Source organism: Rhyacophila brunnea, unplaced genomic scaffold (genome assembly GCF_057557595.1).
Source record: "Rhyacophila brunnea isolate RB1 unplaced genomic scaffold, BYU_Rbru_1.0 scaffold_4, whole genome shotgun sequence".
Classification (NCBI taxonomy): Eukaryota; Metazoa; Arthropoda; class Insecta; order Trichoptera; family Rhyacophilidae; genus Rhyacophila; species Rhyacophila brunnea.
Genome location: NW_028233068.1, coordinates 20,422,490 through 20,444,023, shown reverse-complemented (window position 1 = coordinate 20,444,023; position 21,534 = coordinate 20,422,490). Strand labels below are relative to the sequence as shown.

Sequence of the window (21,534 nt, the reverse complement as noted above, 5' to 3'; positions counted from 1 at the left end):
ACCGTATCGGGAAAAAATATGGGGGGTCAAAAATCACTTATATTCACTTATTGCGCAGACATTAAATTATTTTAATTAAATATTAATTGTGTATTTATAGTTATTGAATTTATTTTGTATAGTTTTCGTATTTTTGTCATCGTTCAATAATTACAAAATAATTTACCCAAACTATGGAAAAGAGAAATTTTAAATATGGTATTATTTTCAATAAAAAAAGGCGAACGAAGCTATTTATGATGCGAAGAACCATAGACAACACAATCATAATTAAGACAGGCTACATTCGTGACTCTGCATAGTGTTTCGAGCAAAGGAAGTTTTAGTTAAGACGGATGTTTCTGCATTGCGCCCCCAATGGTTAAATACATAACACGTAATATCTATTATACGTAGTGTGACAATTGAATTCCATGAATTTAATTTTACAAAATATATAAATGAAACTGTATACTTGTGTTTGCTGTAGTTTTCAGTATTCCCCTCGTGCATATACACCAGTGGCGAAGACTCCATACTAGGCAATTATTTAAAGCCTACCTTCTTAACCACTTGACTGTTTTTCCCGAGCGTGACTCGGGCGCGGATTTACTTCGCACACTAACGAGCCCGGGTCTCACTTGGGCGTTTTTTTTCTCAACTTGCCAGGAATGTTTATCACGAGCTACATTCGGGAAGATCGTATTTCAACTTGTCAAGCAGTTTGTTATTTGTTTTGACTGGTATGTGAGTGATATATGAGCCATATGACATAATAAAAGCTTTATTTACTGCCAGGCAGAGCAGCCTGAGTATATTACGATTAGTCAATGACTTCATTGTTCATTCATAGTTATTTTTGTGTTAGGTATGTCGCGTGTTATTGTAATTTGAATTTAATTACTACGTAAGTTCGTAAAAAATAAGTATATATTATTCATATTTATTTAGCTTCATTTTAGTTACCAACCAATACCACCTACGGCGAATAAAGAAAGGCCTACTAGACAGTGCAAAGTATGCTGCTCACATAGGAATGAAAACGGCAAACGAATACGGAAGGAGACGAGATTGTGATGTAGGGTTGTGTATTGAATATTTCAAAATTTACCATACCAAAAAGACTTTTTAAATTATTTCCGTAAAATTTAAGTCATTGTAAACCTACATATCTGTTGTGATAAAATGTAAAAAAAACATGTAAAAAAAATTATAATAAAACGTTAAAAGAAAATTTGACATTTTTCATAAAATTTCAAACATCGTAAATATTGTAAAAAGTGTTAATTTAATGTGAAAAAAAGTAAAACAAACGTAAAATTAAAATTTTTAATAAATTGTTTAAAAAATGTTTAAAAAAATATCTGACAATTTTTAGACACTCTTTTTCACCAAAATCTAACTGGTAAGTGGTTAAGAAAAATATTTTTTAATTGACTATTAGCATATTTAAATAATAACTTCATTATTTTATATTCTACAAAAATGATATAATTTGCCAACGATATCTGTCTGTAGATGTATTATAAATTGACTGCCGGCTTGCTTAACTAGACGGACATGTAACTATTGGCACTAATACGTAAGAAGCTATTACACTAACGTCACTAACACAATCAAACAAAGGCTTCAACTAATTTAGTACAATTCACACATAAGATTACACACGTATTATAAAAAACACACACACACAATCTCAAAACCAGTGTCATACTATCGCGTGACCCGAGGCAGTAAGAATTTAAGCCAATACTTACAGACATGTAATTTTTGTAACATTCATTTCAGCGTGCCGGACCCTATACTAAACTGTTCCACGGTCCAACTGCCCGACTACCAACCGTGATAGTACAATTTTCTAGTCCGAGTTCAAATCCTGGTTAGCCATTACTTTTCTTTAACATTTATTTTAGTGCCCGTTGTCTTTTTAAAATATAATATTTTATGTTCAGTAAGATACAAAAGATGAAAAAAATCATATTCAACTACCTACTCTAAATATGGCTGTCCTAGAACTTTTATCTACCACAGCCACCTACCTTCAACAGGCACCCTTCGCCACTGACATACACACTGACTTAAGACGTTCCCGTTTCTGAAAGCAAACTTTCAACCAAGGCCTGAACTAAAATGAACCATAAGTGCGAGTGAGAAAGCATTTGGCACGCATATTCTCCGCAATATGTGTTAGAGTAAAATATAATTTCTACGGCTGAATTAAATATTTTTTGTACACGTCGCCGGTAAATATTGGTTTGGATGATTCCAGTCATTCAAAAACTGTGAACACAATTGCTGAAATTTATTGTTTTTGTGAAGTTAGTAGAAATTCATTTTAGTTAATTTAGTAGAAAATATGGTTGTGTTTAAATTTGGTAGCCGTAGTAAGAAGCAACATATTGGTATAACGTTTCATAGTTAAGAATAATAAAATTGAGGTTTACACAGGAAACACGGCCTCATATACCTAAACAATACACAATCTCTTTATATTATTACTCTAAGCTTTGAAATCATTTTCAGGAATACTGTTAAATACATCTCTCACATTCTGATGGATGTCAATTATATTAGAAAATCTTCGTCCTTTCAAAATAATCTTGCTTTTAATATTGGGAATTGCCGTAAATCACAGTGAGCTATCAGTTAACAGGTAATTGCTTTTTTGCAGAAAGTCTCTCTGTGACTGGCACTGCGATTTGGCGCATCGTTTACATCTTCGCGAAATCTTTCTCATCCCGGATTCTTCAGTTAACATTACCCAAACTGTTTCTCGAATAATCTGCAATTCTTCAGCTATCGATCACACACATCATCTGTCAAACTGTATTGAATCTTTGCAATTTGTCAATATTAGTGTTCATCATAAGCTATGTCTACATTTGTTCAAAATATGATGTTAATAATAATATGTACGTTGATCTAAATTTTGATTGCACATTCCAATGCCAAAGTGCACACGCATATATCCATTACCGTCCCAATAACTGATAATAATTGCCTTTATCGGTAGTTCAAAAACGAATACTCACGTGATTTCAATATGCGACGATTCTGGGAATTAAACTATCACAGATGTAGATCTATATTTCAAAACATTGACATTAATAAGCTTAAATACAATCCAAATATATATTACAAGCCTTCCTACTTACTTTGGCACATATTTAATTATTAATTAAACAATCTTTACAATATAAATAATGTTGAAGCAAATAAAAGCATTATTCAACAAATCAGCAGCCGCATTTTGAATAATAAATAGTAGACAATCGCCATGATGTACATAATACTTGTATAACTCAAACATGTACAAAAACACAATTCAGGATATAGCCATCCTAAAAGCAAGTGTATTAATAAAACCACATTCCACCATTCTATATTCTGTAGAGGTTAATAGACTCTCGTGTCGTAACATCCTATAAACGCCACTGACCTTGATAAGCCATAGGCGACATTCATGAACAGCATTTCGTCCCTCAAAGCCTGCACATAATACGGTGGAATTTCATTTTGGGTCTGGGGAGGCAATTCAATGATGGCCGGGACGATTGCATCGCAAGCGATATTACCGACAGTCTTCAAATCATTCAACATATCTAGTTCTCGGTCCAACACTGTATCGCTGAGGGGAACTCCGAGCAGTAAGTCGAGGCAACACTGACGGAAGTTGTCCACGAAATGCTGGATATAATATCTGCGTGGGACACCAAAGACAAACACATACACATGCAGAAGTGTTCTCAAAGACAAATCGACATGTGCTGGCTTTTAAGCACTCAGATATGATATTTTATTCTTTAATATTAACTAGCCATTCACATTACAATATGTTGTACAGCTAATTTATTGTAAGAGCAATATGCGTTTTAACGGAATATAATAAACTGTACAACTAGGTTGATTGCAGTTGCATCGTACAGTATGCTGCAATATGAACGGGCCGGCCACTTAAGCTATACATACATATATAATATGCTGTTAATCTAAATTTTCTATATCTTTTAGCTGCAAAATAAAAAATAACATAATATCTATAAGAAAAAACTGCCTACAAAATAGTGTCCTATGATGTGGATCTAGAAAAATTACATAATAATTACTTATTACATTTCTATTGTTGGACAAAGACACTTCATGTTATAGTTTATATGCTGTTGGGTTTAGACAAAATAATTTTGTGTGCATTCCCTTCAAAAGATACGAGACGCACCAAACTGAACAATATTGTTGCCGTAATGTCAATTATTTTATTGAAACAATTCTACACATTTCATGAGGTCATTTTAATATCGATGGGTGTATTACACAAAAACTTATCTACAAAAAGTCGATTTTTCAGAGGCAAAACAAACTTATTTTTTGTTTTAAGAGGTTTTTTTAACAAAACTAAGAATAATAGAAAGATGAAATTTTCAACTTCTTAAAGTATAATCATTTCTCTTTTAAATAAATTAAAAAACAGAATGTAATTTTGATGATCTATATTTAAAAAATCGGTGTGCGCACTTACGTACGCATGTTAGAAGTTATACTTCTTTGGCGTAACAAAACAAAAAAATAACAAAACCGTACGCATAATACCGTATAATAAGTACCGTCAGCAATAATATTATTGCATAATGTAACTACTATGGAAGAAAAAAATCTCAAAACATGTGTTTGAAAAATTTAGCAAACCGCTATTTCGACCATCTTTGCTTAAACAGATGACTGACTGTACAACTATTTTCGTTAACAATAATAATTTATTACAAATCAAAAGTAAAACAGCCTATTTAATGGTTTAACATTTGTGATGAAACATAATAATTATTATTTTCTTCAATTATTATAAACCGCTATTAAATAAATTGACATGGGATATATGACAAATATTATCCTAAACTGTAAAAATATGTATTTTTGTGTATGAAGTGTCTAAATATTGTGAATTTACAACATACCATTGTTTGAATTATTTACCAACTCAACATTCACAAAATTTATTTATTTATTGATATATAATTTTACTCACAAATAATACTTACATAAATATAGCCTCAAATCTTGATACACAATCTTTACAATGAAAAATAAATATACAGTACAATATAAATAAAGTTTTATAAATATAAATTAACAGTGTAGAATGTTATAATAGTTAGAAGAATGAATAACTTCAACAAACGCGCACAAATAATCATAATAATAAATTGTGTTGCAACTTCCGTCACACGCCAAATGCGTTACATCACAAATTTCACGGTTTCACATGTCAAAAATACACTCTGATTTATTTTCCCAAACGCGCCAAAAGAAATATAACTTCAAAAATACTGTTGTTTAAATATTGTTTAAAAATAACCACTTACGTTTATGTCTTACCAATAAATTTTCAAATTGTCTTTACAGTTTGTTATTACCTAATACAATTTTTAATGAGCAAAAAAAATGTTTTTTTTTCAGATTCGACTTTTTAGCAAAACTAGTATAGATAATAAAGTTTTTTTTATGCAGAGGAATGATTTTTTTCCCTTTCAATACAATGAAAAGTTTTTAGAGATTTATCATACCTGATGTTTATTATTTATAAAAAATGGGTTATCATCCTATGTTTTTGAGTTACCAAATATTGTCTTTTTATTTTTATGTATTATTTCTTGAGAAAAAACTCTGTAAAATAACTTCAAAATGAAAAAGACACAGTTTGACAGTTAAAAAACAAGGCGATACGTTTTCCAGACTGTCAGAAAAAAATCCATAAACACAAAAATGTATCAGTTGATATGTTTTTGTGTTAATCACCCATCGATATGACAGAAATGATACATACATTTTAAAAACATAGCAAAATACCAACTAGGCAAGTAGAACACCCTCATAACTGTATAAAATGTATCATGTATGTATGTTGGTTGTTTTACATATAGATTTAAAAATAACATCTTACCGATTTGCCGAATTCATGCCGTCCTTCATAATGCCAGTGAATTTCCTCTCTCCTGTTCTCGTGTAGTCCCCCTGAAGAGTATAATGTGACAAGTTATGATCAAGGTTACTTTGAAATAAAAATATAATTCAACCACCTCATCACAATAATAATATGTTATAGTAGAACAGCTGTTCATGTAAAAATTGGGATAACTGTACAATAAATTAAAATCAGAAGTAGGCATAATTATTACACGTTTGTACATCAAGGCTTTCTGATTATCAGTTTTTTGTTATGTGTGACATATCCATGATGTTTTAGAGCCGAGGTCGAATGTGTGAGTAGTCTTTACACTCCTCAACTGGTGAGCACTTTTTTCGTGCTTTTGATCACGCAGCAGATTTGTGAGCTGGTCTTAGTGTTCAACGCAACATATTAAATGTACATAAAATGCCTATAAAAAGGCACACAATAGGCTGATCATCGGCATTGAGAGAGCGGTGAAATGACCTTGAGGGCATTGGTTCCAGCATACTGTCGACTGATGATGTCTCCGTTGTCAGCCCACAGTTCGTGGAGGGCAACTCGCAAGGCAGCGGGCAGCGGCCAGTCGGGGCCTGACAGTCCCAGCCGAGTCACTTGCAGCTTCAGCACCGCCTTAGCCAGAGCAGTCTGGAAAGAAAAACCACCATAATCAATCCATCATTTTTCAAGTACTCCAGATAAAGTGTCCAATCCTTCAACCAAATTAATCTTTTTGAAACCATGTTCGATACTAAGAAGATCATATGGACCACCACGGTGTGGTGGTTGTTTTAACATACTATATTTGTTTTTTTACGAGAAATGGATGTTAGCCACTTGCTCAACATATTGGGTCCGTACTCTGGGTCCAAACACACACTGAAAAATAACATGTGAATTTGCCAGATCCAGGATCCGAATCCAAGACCCAGAACATTATAAGCATGACGTGTAACTACTAGACCATCGTGGGCATTTAATTATCAGTCTTAATAATCTTTTTAAAGTGTCACTTTCGTATATTTTGGCGTCATCTTCTAGATAACTTTTTTGTAAAATCTTTGGATGAAATCCAAATTAATTAACATGAATATATACTAAAATTCAATTCCATTTTGTCTCTTTTAATTGTCAAAGTTAAATAAAAATGATGTAGATATCTCATTACATAAAAACATACCTGAACAACATTGGTCCTATCAAGGCAATCAATACAGTTGACTCTGAAGACTCCATTTTGCCGACAGATGTAACCCTGGGGATCCCGCCAGCAGTATCCCATGTCGGCGATTATGTCAGTGAGAGCATTCACCAATAGAGAAACATTTTCAAAATGCATCCCTCGGCTGTAAGACATAAATATTTTAAAAGAAGATAAATCACTATTTCTGGATTGGTTGCTCAAACATCCCTCTGATGACACGTTTTAATTGAATAAACATTATGTGAATATGTAAAACCCATAAGAGCAATGATTCCAAATCTATTATGTTCGGCGTAACCCTTAACCATATTGTAAAATGTCAGAGAACCTCTACTGGCTGACAACACATACCAGAGTAAATTAATAAATAGATATGTAGAGCAGTAGACATTGACACAACTTAAACCTTAAACCAATGGTGCACACCTGTTTGACAGAAGGGTTAATTTAACCATTTTCTAATTGTTCACGTATCACGGGCCGCAGTGGATAGAAGTGTTGAAAATTATTATACTAGAATAGACATACATTTTATTATTTTTAATTTAATGGTTTCATATTATCAGATCATCTACTCCAATCACACTCCACTTTGAATTAGGTGCAAAAAATAATCGTATAAAATAAATAAAAAACAGACGATTCAGATTATATTCCTTTGCTACTACATAATTCTTGATCACATATCAAAAATAGAATTTTTTCATATTCAATGAAACACTTGATGATGAAGCAGGTACTTTTGTCATTTTGAGCGTACTTTTCATAAACAGATACATGCTAAATAAAATCTGATATATACATTCACAAACGTCTACAGCTCATTCGCAAAAAAAAAGTCATGCCATCGCCTTAGTATGTGCCACCTCAAACCTACCTACCTGAAAGGGACGTTACAACTCGAGTGCTTAAAGTCAGACAACGTTATCTACAAAAAAGTGTTTTTTTTTTTTTTTTTGAGATAACGTTATTTTACATTTACGGCTACATGATAGTCAAACAACGTTATGTCAATCTTTTCTAATTTCTTATTAAATCGTCAGTAAAGTTTAACGCTAATTACATAAGTTACCCTTGTTTTCATATTTTTTTAAAACTATCCCTATAAATTTTAACATCATCATAAGCAAGATAAATGTACAATACACAATAAATTATAAAACACTAACATTAGGTTTTAAATAAACATTTCCCTTGTAAAGTTACAAGAATCTAAAATAACGATTTTTGGCTCTCCTGTAAAGTTGCACTTTTGTAGATAGTGTTGTTTGACACTAAGCCCTCGTACTATTAGGGTTAATAAATAGTAATTAAAACTTTTAAAAAAATATTAAAAGAGTACTTTTATTCCCTAGAATTTATACACATCTTCGGATGCTTCTTTACTTTTTTTGCAAATTTTTATGAATTCTTATAGAACCTTGGTTAAACTTAAACTTATTAAACTCGCTTGGACTATCTCTAAGGCTTCGGACACATAGGTAGGTGCTTCGCTAGTGCTGAGCTAAGTGCTATGCTTGTCTACTAAAAACACTACTGCCACATTGCACGCTACGTGCTTAGGTACAAATTCATTTGACATTTGGGAGCGCTCAATTCAACAACGATGTGTCACTCTCAAAACTAACCAGAAAGCTACTTCTCAAAGACAATTTAAGTTTAAAATTTCGAAAGTCTCAAATTCGAACATGTTGGGTACATAATGTCAATTCATCCCATGCGTCATTATTCATAACCTCAAAATATACGGTGTTTGACGTTTGTCATACTGAAGAAACATCCGCCATCTTGCAAAATCACTAGGTAACACAATAAAAATAACCAACACGTTTGTTCGCCGGGAGACTCACAAGTTGACTAATAATCACGTAGCAAGGCATGAAGCGTGCAGTGTGGTCATTGCGATAGTATAGTGTGGGTCCGTTCGCTAGGATATGTCACCTACCACGTACCCACCAAGCAAGGCACCTGCCTATGTGGCCTTAGCCTAACTAAATGTAATAAAGAATTAAAAGTACTTACCAATACTCATGGAAGTCAAACGTGGCATATACAATATCAGGAGAGTTATAGGTGTAAACATGATTGGTATAAGCATCCCAGATGACCTTCTCGCGGCCGGCTTGCTCCACCAGATTGACAATGCAAACTGGTCCGTAGATTTCTTTCTCTTTGTCAAAATGTTTATCAAAAGCTACCTGAGTTTCTTGTTCACCTATTATAAAACACAAATAATTTACAGAAGGAAATATTAGTAACAAAAATAATCTATGGAATAATTAATATAAAAACATAACAGGAAGACATAGAACACAAGTACAGAGTCGACGTATTCTTAAGGGACAAGATAATGTATAAGTGGATTTTGTGTATCTTTGGGAGCCAAGTCTGAAAAATATATGGAATATATTATTGTCTTATTATTTTTTACCTTTATCGAGCCTCGGTGGCGGTCTGTATTTATGTCCTGGCTGACTCCAATAAAGCGGTGCAGAGCCTCTCACTTGTAGAAATGAAACTCTATGCGAGCGGTGAACGAGAGACTGTTCTGTTTCTACATAATTTGCTACATAGCCATTGTCGTCAACTCCGCGACGTTTGTATCTGAAAAATATTTAAAATTGTGGTAGTTTCAATCTGGTATTGTATAGAAACAATTTTGTTTAATTTCTTGTTTGTAAACAAATCGACTAAATTTAAAATTCTACATGTATAAATGTTTTATCGGTCAAAAAACAATGATAGTATATTGTCACCCCCGAAAGGGGGGGGGGTGTAGGATGATGCGCTGGACCCCCCTGATGATGATGGGTCATGTTATGGTGATATCGTCTGCTGGCTTCTTTCGGGGACATGCTTATGTTGATTGACAACGCGGAATTATAGGCGAAAACAGGGCGTTTATTTGTCGGAATACATTTACAGTCAAGTAGTACAGCGTAGAAAATATTTAAAAAAAAAAAATAATTAAATTTAAAATGGCGGGTGACGCCAGCGGCCGCGGCCGACGTCTGCAGAGAGTAGAGACCAAAAACCGAATGAATCAACCTTTTTGGAGAGCAGGAGGCAAGAATAAAATAAAACCTACAAATTCTGTCACTGAAAAATGACAAAAACACTGCATAATATGTACCTGGCTTGTAGGTAGGTACCTTGGATCTCCTATTTCTGAGAATTTCTCCTCACCACAGAAATAGTCAACCCAACCTTTTTTAGGTACCTACCTGCTTTGGAAGGGGCTGGATTTCTTTGCTAGGTAGGTACATATTTTGAAATATTTGAACTAGGTACACAAATACATATTTTTTCAAAATAATCTCAAATCAGATATTCTAGGTATTAGGTACATTGTATGGCTGGGAACTTTGCTTCCAAAATTTATATAGGTAAGTGTACGAATTTAATACCTATTGGTCAAAATTGGATGAAATTTAGGTAATAATATTAAAAAATGATAGGTTTTAATAATTACTATTTTTGGCATCTAATAGGGTTTCCATGGAAATAAGCCGAACCGAATGGTTTATGACGGTCTCACCTTACGCCGAAACCGTTTATTGCCGTAATAAAACTTGTCGAGTGTTCACCCACTTAGCTTCGGATTTGTATATACGGGCGCCGCCGTGTTCCATTATGCTCTATTCACATAACGGTGTTTGTACATGCGCGCCTATTTGAAACAAGTATTCCTTATATTAAAACAGAAAAATATTTTTTCTCTATGGTCAGTTTTTGATGTCTATGGGCACTTAACTGTCAAATAAATGACAATTTCTCACATTTTGCCGCTAGATATCCCTAGTGGTCCATATATTTTGAACTCGCTATTACATTTACTTTCATATTATTTCTTTTATTTTTCGATTAATACTACATTATGGCCGGATAATCCGAATGCCGAATAAACGTTATTGAATAAATAATCATTACAATATAAACAAATGAAAGTAAATGGTTATCGTGATAGTATACCTACCTACCTACCATATAATTATTATGCATAAATCGATTCCAGCATAATCATGTGAATTGAGTTCAAAATATTATATTACTTGTATTTATTTGATTTCATGAATCTGCGTCTGATGTGTATTTACTAACGAGACTCTTAAATTTGAAAGCGTCGCCTCTTTTACGAAATTTGCGGCATTGTAGATTAGCTTTATCTACGAAAGCAAAGTTTACTACCTATAAATAAAACATTCATGATTGAATAAAATGAAGCACCAATTATAGAATCAATTGTAAAATAGATAGTACCATTAGACAATAATCAAAATAATACACTGAATCATAATGAAATACGGAAGAAAACAAGTACCTATGACAATTATCAACAAACGCGGGCTGTCAGTTGCGATCTGTCAAAAATGGACTCTGCCGAATTTAGCAATCGGTTCGCTAAACTTATGGTAGAGGGGCATTAGGTTTTCGGGTTCGGCGAGATGCTTATGTACTAAATTTGGATGAACGCAATTATACGGGCGTATTATATATCTGGCGTAAAATCGCATTCGAAAATTTTGGATGAACACCCTATAAAATATTGTGCTGGCAATTGTTTTAAGTTATATAGGTAACTACAAAATCGTTTGCTATTGACTGGCTTTAAAATTACAGCTTTTTAAAATTGACTAAGTATAGAATATATAATGACGCTAGGTTTTACTTGGCTTGCTTATAGAATTAATGTAGGTATAAAAAAATGCAGGATTTTCTTTATATTAAGGGCTAGACTGATTCTACCTATTAAATTTTGTTGAACTTGCAAAAGGGTGACTATAAATTTCCATACATCTAAGCTTACGGGCTAGAAATTTGCCTCGCAGTCGATCTGTTCATGTTTGCATGAATCAGCCCAATGATGATTCAGGCCTCATGGCCTTGGATCCTCTGAGGATGCCATGGTTTAGGCGGTATCAAGATATAAGTATAATTAATTGTTCCCACAGAGTACAGTCCGAATACAATATTATTCGATATTGTCAATACCAAAGATGTTGGAGATAACCTTCTTCTATGAATGAATATGGGTCAATGTGAAAAAAATCCTTGCATTAGTGTTACAAGCCTAAAAAATTTTTTTGACAATACTGCCAATGCAGAAAATAATAATCGTTCAATAGTTTTTTTTTTTTTTTAGAATTATTAATAACCATGTCCTTGTTTTTTCGTACAAGGTGGTTGTTAGTAATTTTTGAACAATCACAAACACCCAGGCTTTGAGAAAAACACATAAATGTTTTTGTCATGACCGGGAATCGAACCCAGAACTCTCGGGTGGAAGGCCAGCGCCTTACCCACTGCACCACGAGAGCCGCCAATCGTTCAATAGTTATAAATTCAATCATACAAAATTATTTCTGGAATGTGTACCATAATGTCGAAAAACAAAAAGTTCATATGATTCCCTCTAGGACTACCCATAGTCCAAACTCTTTGGTCAATATGGTCCGAGGATAGATCAGATGATTATGAGCTATTATGGATGTCAAAAAAAATGGATGATCGTGTCGTAATAACGGGATACACAAATTGTCATAAAAACCAACCTTGTGCCGGCCATGTATCTTGAGCGTCTAGACACCAAACTGAGAGTGAAGACTTCTCTCTGTTCTTCAGTTTTTCCTCTCAAAGACTCCGTATTGAAGTGGCGAGAACATTCACCGGCATCCACTTCACAACGGCGGACCTTGACGTGTCCTTGAATGATTGGAACTACCCACGGATCGCATAGGGGACTCTGAATATAAAATTATAACACAAAAAATCATTTAAATTACACTCTGAAAGTTCGTATGGTATTAGTCTATCTATCCAATATGTAACAAGACCTTCGAATCAAATTCTAACTGAACAATGATACGAGGGTGGGTCAATTAGTCCTTAGAAAAGCCGACAGGTGGCGCGACTAGTACTGTAAGCGGTTTGTTTTCATGCAGCGGCACTACCGATTCAGTATGCTGCGAAGTTTCAATCAGATTGGTCGGGTTGTTGTGTGTTTCTCGTACATTTAAAAAAAAATTTGCTTGTTTACAAAAAAAGGAGAAAATTGAGTTTAGAGCTGTTATTAAACATTTTAATATAAAAGGGTTAACAGCAAAGGAAATAAAAAATGAGTTGGATTTAGTTCACGGCATATCTGCTCCTTCACTTGCAACTATTTATAACTGGTTAAATGAATTTAAACGTGGTCGTACATCAACAAAGGATGAACCACGCTCAGGACGTCCTGTAGAGGTGACTACACCAGAAATGATCAATAAAATCCACGATATGGTGTTAAGTGACCGAAGATTAAAATTGAGTGAGATAATTGAGGTTACAGGGATCTCAAAAGGAAGCGTCATTTCTATTTTACATGACAAATTGGGCATGAAAAATATTTCTGCAAGATGGGTGCCGCGTTTGCTCACAGTCGACAATAAACGCAATAGGGTGGTGGCCTCTAAAGCCCTGTTGTCGCTCATGCAACGCAATCCGGATGAATTTTTTCGTCGCTTTGTGACTGTAGATGAAACATGGATACACCACTATACTCCCGAGACGAAAGAACAGTCAAAGCAGTGGATTGCGAAGGCAAACCATGTCCAAAGAAGGCGAAAACCGTAAAATTAGCTGGTAAGGTTATGGCTACTGTATTTTGGGATGCACGTGAAATTATTTTCGTTGACTATTTGGAAAAAGGAAAAACAATAACAGGGGATTATTATGCATCTTTATTGGACCAGCTAAAAAACAAAATTGAAGAAAAACGGCCTCATTTAAACAGGAAAAAAATCCTCTTTCATCAGGACAATGCCCGTGTTCACACATGTTTACGATCAATGGCTAAAATTGAAGAATTGAAGTTCGAATTGGTCGACCACCCACCGTATTCGCCAGATGTAGCCGCCAGTGACTTTTTCCTTTTCCCAAACTTAAAAAAATGGCTAAGTGGACAACGTTTTTTTTCAAATGAAGAAGTCATCGATCGGACAAATGCTTATTTTGAGGACCTTCCGAAAACTTATTTTTCTGACGGTTTAAAAAAAATTGAGAAACGTCTTACCAAGTGTATTGAGCTCCAAGAAGATTATGTTGAGAAATAAAAAAAAAATACAAAAATAAAAACTGTTTTAATGCTTTTTTCTAAGGAATTATTGACCCACCCTCGTAGTAGATAGTAGATCAATTTATATATGAGTAATTTTGATGTACCCCATCTAAGTATTTTCCGTCACCTGAATTTATTCTGTTTTTCAACCTTGTCACTAAAGCGTCACACTTGACCGTGTAATAAACTCACATGGCACGCCAAGAATTGACATACTAATAAATAGACATGACACTCCTTATAAACAAAGTGAGAAACACCCCAGTTGACCGGAAACGAAGCGGTTAAATGAAGCAATCACCAATGGCTGAGAGAGTAGACACTCTGCTAACAAATCGTCGTGCTAAACTAGATGAACTGACAAACAAAGACCATTTAATTGCGCCCAGCTAGTTGCATATCAGCCGATCGTTGTCACATGTGTAATTTGTTAGAAGGTTTGATGTTATTAGCATGAGTGCCCATTAGACGGCCGGCCGGTGTAACTCGACGCAATGGCCCATCAACAGCCGGTCGGTGGGGTAACCACAGTCCCGCTTTATCCCTCTCTATACCCGGACAGTACACAATCTATACGGACTGCGTGTGGTACTGCTTAGCAACCGGCCGGCCGACTAATAAGCGTGCAGGCTTATGCTCTATATAGGACACTCGGGGCACACTAGTTTAAAAATACTAGTTGAACGAATAGCTTACAAACAACCTTTGTTAACACATTTTGCGCGGGCCTCAATACAAATTCACAGGTACACGCAGCGGGCGAAAACCAGCGGCAATTGAAATAAAATCGAATTTTACAAAAATCGCTCTATCTTCCAAACTATCGGTTATTTTTAAATGAAATTTGGAATTCACACTCACCATATATTGCTCCTCAGTGCTGTGTTTCTTTTTAGAACAAATTGTTTAAAATAACATAAGTACATGGTGCTAATCACATATTTACAGGAAGGTTTCGTAAAAAATATTCCATTCACTATAAATAAATTCCCGCACAAAAATTATTATTCTAATATTTGGATAAAGTATGATATTTATGAAAACACTCACCCTTGTGTAGGGGGACGTCACAAAATGTACACATATAACTAGTCAAACTTTTCTTTTTGTGCACCGAACACACTCGACACTGTCTTTGTGGGTATTTTTTTTTACCATCTGTAACAATTTTTATCATTCGATGCTTCTTCATATCGAGTGATAACCTACCAGGATGATCACTTTTACCCACTCTTCTTGGTAATCGTGATGTAGATGGCCCTGCTTCTTCCAAAATTGCGTCGGTTTCAACGATATGGTCGGCTATCCAAAATTTGCTTATACTACGCAAAAACTGTTTGTAAGTTAGCCTTTTGGTCGGATTTAATACTTTATAAACTTTAAAAGAATTGAAAAAAGCACAATTTAACAAATACATGACAACTCTCTTTGTCCATTTTTTTGTTCTTCGTATGATCGAGTAGTAAGAGAGATACTGATCCGCACGGTCAACCCCTTTCATATATTTATTATATTCGATAACACATAGCGGTTTCCAAATGTGTAGTCTCGTATTCCAATCGGTGTTGTGACTCTCTAAAATGGTAGATGGATGTATTGTTGAAATCATTCGAACATCTCTCTTTGATTTCCAGAGTTGTAACAATACATCCTTTCGCCGACGGAAAATACTCTGTCCTGCACTAAGATTGACGTGTTTAAAACATTCTGGGAAGCCTCGGTTTATTCGCATTGTTCCGCACGTCCTAATTTTATTTTCTAAAAGTGCTTCACTGGTTTTTACACTATTATAATAATTGTCCATATAGACATGATGCCACAAATTTAAATACGGACCAAGAAGCAATTGGATGGTGTCTAATAGTGGTCTTCCTTGCCCACTGTAAATGAGCATATTACAGATGTATCCCGTAGTGGCTTCACTGACCATGCGCACTAGGATACCGTATTTTATTATCTTAGATGCATTATATACTTTAAATACAAGTCTTCCCCGCCACGGTATAATACCTTCATCTAAAGAAAGTTCCCTTTGAGGCTTATAAACCGAAGAAAACTTCGGTATTAGGTATGTCATAATTGGCCTAATCTTTTCAAGGCGATCGCTGGAATCCGTAATGATATCGTTATTTGAAAAGTGCCACGATTGCCAAATTTGTCTAAAACGATCACGACTCATTGTTTTAGAATATATTGGTGTTTCTATACTCGGATCAGTAGACCAATAATCATCTCTTGTGTCTTTTCGAACTTGTCCCATAAGCAAAATGAGTCCGAGGAATTTTTTCATCTCACCAAGATTTACAGGCTTCCATTTGATAGATTTCTTCATTTTCTTGATTCGGGATTCATTTTGTGTGCGGTATCGATTGCTTTCCTCTACCATCATGCTAAGTAAATCATCTCCAATAAATAAACTAACTATATCCATCACATTTTCAGAATTGTTTGGTGCTACGCAAATACCAACGTTGCCTAAAAATGGTTCAATATGCGGTGGGTTGTCTATTTCAGACCATTCCATGACTTCCTCTTCCTCCACTTCACTGTCTTCAGAATCACTGATTTGTAACGGTATCACTGGTACCCTTCTCGTGCGAGGGAACTCTTCACTATCGCTGTCGCTATCACTGTCGCTGCCTAATTCTGGTAAATCTTCACCCGAATAGGCAGACAAATTATCGGCAAATATTTCGTCATCGCTTTCATAATTGTCTGAAGCCATTTTTTAAAGATTAAATAAAATATCGATTACTTAAATATATTTCACTTGTAAAAACACACCCGTTCTATAGCGCCGTATTTCAAGACTGAAAATTCAATACTGATATTCAATATAGATCGTAGTAGATTACAGACATCTAAATAACATTGGTTTCCACTTATGTTATAATTTATTGCTCCGCTCGCATACCAGCGTTATCGCACCGCACAATATCACTTACACAAGTGCGAAGAATGCATTCCGTCTATCACAAATTGTCGTCTTTTCACTCGCTCACAAAGGATAATATTATAGTATGAAAAGGAGGCCTATGTATTTATCACACATCATAAAAATATACATATAATCGCATTCACAGTACAGCGAACAAACCATGTTTAAAGAATACATCGATATTTCACAAAATGTTGTCTTCCTGCTCACCCATCAAAAAATAAACAAGTGTAAAAAGAAGACGCATATAGTTTTAGCATTCTTATCGTCTACAGAAATATAGTTCGCTGATTTAGTGACTCTAAACAAATTTCCTGATTACGCACAAGCTCTCATTTGGGCTGCGCAAGAGTGTGTGTGTAAGTAAATGAATCGACGGTAAATTATTTTTTTTTGTAGATGTGTGTGTAGTTTGAAACATTTTCAAACCGTTGACATAAAATATTCGTATGCAATAATCGGGTAGAAATACCTTTCCCGCACTTCAAGTGGAGCCGGCGTAAAAGGTATTTCTACCCGTCCCGCCGACGAGCACCGGTACGGCGCGCGGGTAGAAATACCCTTCCCGCTCAAGATGTGTTAAATAGCATGACTGCACGACTGCCAAACGATTGTAGGGTCACTATTTTTTTTAAAGCTGAAAGGATTGAGATTTATAATGACAATAATTAGTATAAACAATGTCAATTCAAAAAACTTTACTATGTGTTAAATTTATAACCATTAGTGAATTTAAGGAGCTCTTTGTACATCTTTATATATTATGACAATATAGATTGCTAACCCCAATTTCTAGAATATCCTTGAGCATATGCTTATTCCAGAAGAACCGATCATCCGCGTACCCCCACCTTCCGGGAGAGCCCCATCCTTCACCCGCCTTCTCAAGACGTTGCAAAGAACTGGTTATGTCAGCCGTTCTACAGAAATAGAAACTTTCCGTGTCGTCGAAGATTTTGTGAAGCTCGTCCGTGATTCTTCGTTCTAACCGATCCCGTTCCTTTGAATCACGGCGTTTGTTGACTGTCTGCTTTACCTGAAGTGAGAATGTATATCTTGGTAGGTACATATTATTACTTTTATATAACGCAAGGTGTATTTTAACAAAAACATTGTGATAAAATGGATGTTTTAAACTTTCGTGTAATAAAGTACACCGGACGATGGAGATACATTGCCAAATTGCTTCTCATTGTTGACACTCCATGTTTCCAAAAAAATCTCTTTGAAGATAACAGATGCATAATTCATGTAATGATCCCATTTTGAAGGGAAAGGGCTTTTGCATAACTTATCATATGACTAAATTCTTAATAAAGATAATTTATATTGTTTGTTAGAAATAGAAACCATTTAGATTTATCAATGCGTCAGTCTATCTTGTAAAACTTGTAAATCCCATTTCGATAAAATATGAGATTATTATAAAATACGATGATATTATCGAATGCATAACTCAGTGTAAGATTCTTGAACTCATAAACACATGTAAAGATTTCAAAGTCAACCCACAAAAACCTCTTAAATTGTGTATATAAAATATAAAGATGTTTTCTTTACAAAAAATTAGCTTTTAATCAAAAAAAAATATAATTTTGGAAATAATTTTGGGCACAGTTGTTCTTGACAAAGTGCATTCTCGACATTCAATTTTGGACCACGAGCACTGCTGGCCGTATATCACAAATAACACAAAAAATGTTGGCTTCCAAAGACGTCAATTGTTGCTAGTTTATCAGCATAAAGTAATGACTTGACGTAGCTTTTCAGGAAATAATCCAGAGGTGCCAAAGTTCACGACTGTGGAGGCCAATTGACTGGTCCATTTGTCGAAATCAACTTATTGCCAGATTTTGATTTCAATAAGTCGATGGTTGCGGGTCTAATGATGCCACCAGCGTGTAAACCGAACCAAACGGTGCATTTTTGTGGATATAATGGAGTCTGTAGGGTCTCTTCTGGATCAGTCTCACTCCATATGCACCAATTTTGCTTATTAACAAATACGTTAAGCAAAAAATGATCCGCTGAACACAATTTTGTGCTAAAACAAAGTCTATAAGTTGCGAGAATCGATAACTGATTTTCAAAGTAAATTTAAATAATTTAGTAGGTTTGTTAAAGTGTCACTCTATTAATGTCAAAAAGTGAGTGGTTTAACAATTAACCCTTTCCTGAGTTCTACCTAAACAAAATAAAACACCTGTTTGAAAAAAAAATTGTAAATCTCAATACTAGGAATCATTGTCAGAGTACAGAGAGTTTTTCTTCTTTTTTTTTTCATTTTTTAAATTTTAAAATTCCATTGAATAATGAAAATTAAAACAGTTTTTACTGTCTCCTAAGAAAGGGTTGTTGAATTTACAAGGTTTACAAAATAGAATGATGGATGTTTTACTAACTATAAATCATTAAGGAACAAATAAATCCTTCTCCGTAAAAAGAGCATTACTGTGATAATGCCAGTTTTAGGTAAATCGATTCAAATAATCCACTATACATGTTATCATGACAACAGATGGCACTAGTAGTATGAGAGTGGCAACGGACAGCACATGTCACATGATTTTTGAACAGATGCATTATGTTTAACCTTTTCACTGCGGAGCATTTAATTACTATTTAATTATTACATTTAAATAACATGCTAATTATATCGAATGGCCAAATAATGAGGGTACAACAGGTGTGCTATCCGTGGCGAAAGGATTAAATACTAATAATTACGATTTCAGGTCTGAATAATGCAATTTTTCCAAAGAAAGGCTCAAACATATTATTACGCACAACACAAACATAATATATAGACCCCTCCAAACCAACCTGTCATGCACCACATCCAGTCGTAATTACGCGCATTATGAGGCCCTAGATTTAAACGTGAAGCATCACCAGTAGTTTATGCCTGAGAATGTCTTAGCAGCAGATACACAAGACTGAGTTTACATGACTTTACGACTTTTAGACGAGCAAGGAAAACAGACAAAATATGATAGACAAGTTGGCTCTAAATTACCTGAGATGTAGCAATGGCTGCTGCCTGCTGTGTTGTATTTTTAATTGTGTTTCCGGCACTTTTCACTGCCCCCCATGTTTTGTTGACAAACATAGAATTCTCAAATAAGCCTTTAGCGCCATCTTTTTTACCCGCTTTGGCAAGTTCTACGGTGCTAGAAGTCTTGGAGGATGAGGCGCTGGAGTGCTTTTTGCATGGCGACAGGTTGAGCTCTGTCTCTTCGCTGCCCAGCGTAAGTAAACAGATTGATTTTATTTTATAGATGATATGATCATCGTACAGATTTCCGACAGGCGAACAGTCTTTCACGATCATCAATCGAGGATCATAAACGGTATCGTGTTCAATTTTACCGACAATGGCGTGTGTTGTCCCAAGACATTCTATATCCTGAATGCCTGACAGATCCCATGCTACAAAAAATATATTTTCAAGGTGTTAAAATAAATTTCCAGAAAAAAGTTTTTGAATTCATTCCGGACAAAGTATGATGGAGGGGATCAAAAACACCGAATATAGTGTGGTGTTTCATGGAAAAACCATGTAGAGCCAATGAAAAAAAAACTTATATTTGATTGGGTAGCTTCGCACATAATATTATGCCTATTGTAGTCCTGGCATTAGTTATCAACAAAATAAGTTCTACACAAAAGTGTGATAACATCCAATAGTGTATCGATTATTTAACAGTTATCTGCCTAATTATAATGTTAAAACTGATTACAGCAAGGTGTGGTAGGTAGGTACTACTGAAGCAGTTCTGAACTTAATGGAGAATGGGTATAATAATCCTCACATCTTTTTTCAGACAAAATGAGACTGTGTAAAATCTTGTTTAAACTTTTAAATTCATTATTATTGTAATCGTTTACAATTTATTGACATCCATAGTTGACACATACAATAAAAACTGTCTGTATAGATGACTAATTGCAGTAATTACACATTGCATATTAATTTCACGAGTTTCTGTCATACAACACCACGATTAAATGATATTATCGATAAGTGATAAAATTTGAATTATATTATTATTAGCAGTATCAATCGCGAAATAAACATAAAGTTTGACATATCAATATTATACCTAGGTATTATTTTGACACAACGAAATACCTGATTTAGATATGAACTCTCCGTTATTTCTACTCCACCACAAACTCACATCTTCTTGTACAAATATGTAGAAGTCTTCTGACCTGAATACTTCCATTTTAATTTAACTTTTGTATTTTTCTTTCACCGTAAACTATTGCGAACCGCTTTCATCTTTCACCTCATCTGTCTCAGTGTGAGTGAGAGTCAGAGACATTTTCCGTAATCATCTAATACCATAGACTAAATGGAAAAAAAAATGTTC

At 34.6% G+C, this 21,534-nt stretch overlaps 1 protein-coding gene across 1 annotated transcript in view; it reads right to left on the bottom strand.

Annotated features, from left to right (window-relative positions):
• LOC147067069 (phosphatidylinositide 4-phosphatase SAC2-like) overlaps positions 1 to 21,467 on the bottom strand; it is a 34,470-nt gene extending 13,003 nt beyond the window's left edge. Inside the window, exons 1-10 of the mRNA XM_085953668.1 lie at positions 21,291 to 21,467; positions 20,175 to 20,587; positions 17,943 to 18,194; positions 12,677 to 12,867; positions 9,556 to 9,728; positions 9,147 to 9,339; positions 7,101 to 7,266; positions 6,407 to 6,568; positions 5,915 to 5,985; positions 3,419 to 3,679 (exon numbers count right to left, since the gene is read on the bottom strand). Of these exons, the coding sequence (XP_085809794.1) occupies positions 3,419 to 3,679; positions 5,915 to 5,985; positions 6,407 to 6,568; positions 7,101 to 7,266; positions 9,147 to 9,339; positions 9,556 to 9,728; positions 12,677 to 12,867; positions 17,943 to 18,194; positions 20,175 to 20,587; positions 21,291 to 21,387 (1,979 nt within the window). The 5' untranslated portion in view covers positions 21,388 to 21,467. The remainder of the gene's footprint in view (positions 1 to 3,418; positions 3,680 to 5,914; positions 5,986 to 6,406; positions 6,569 to 7,100; positions 7,267 to 9,146; positions 9,340 to 9,555; positions 9,729 to 12,676; positions 12,868 to 17,942; positions 18,195 to 20,174; positions 20,588 to 21,290) is intronic.
• Between the last annotated feature and the right edge of the window lie 67 nt (positions 21,468 to 21,534).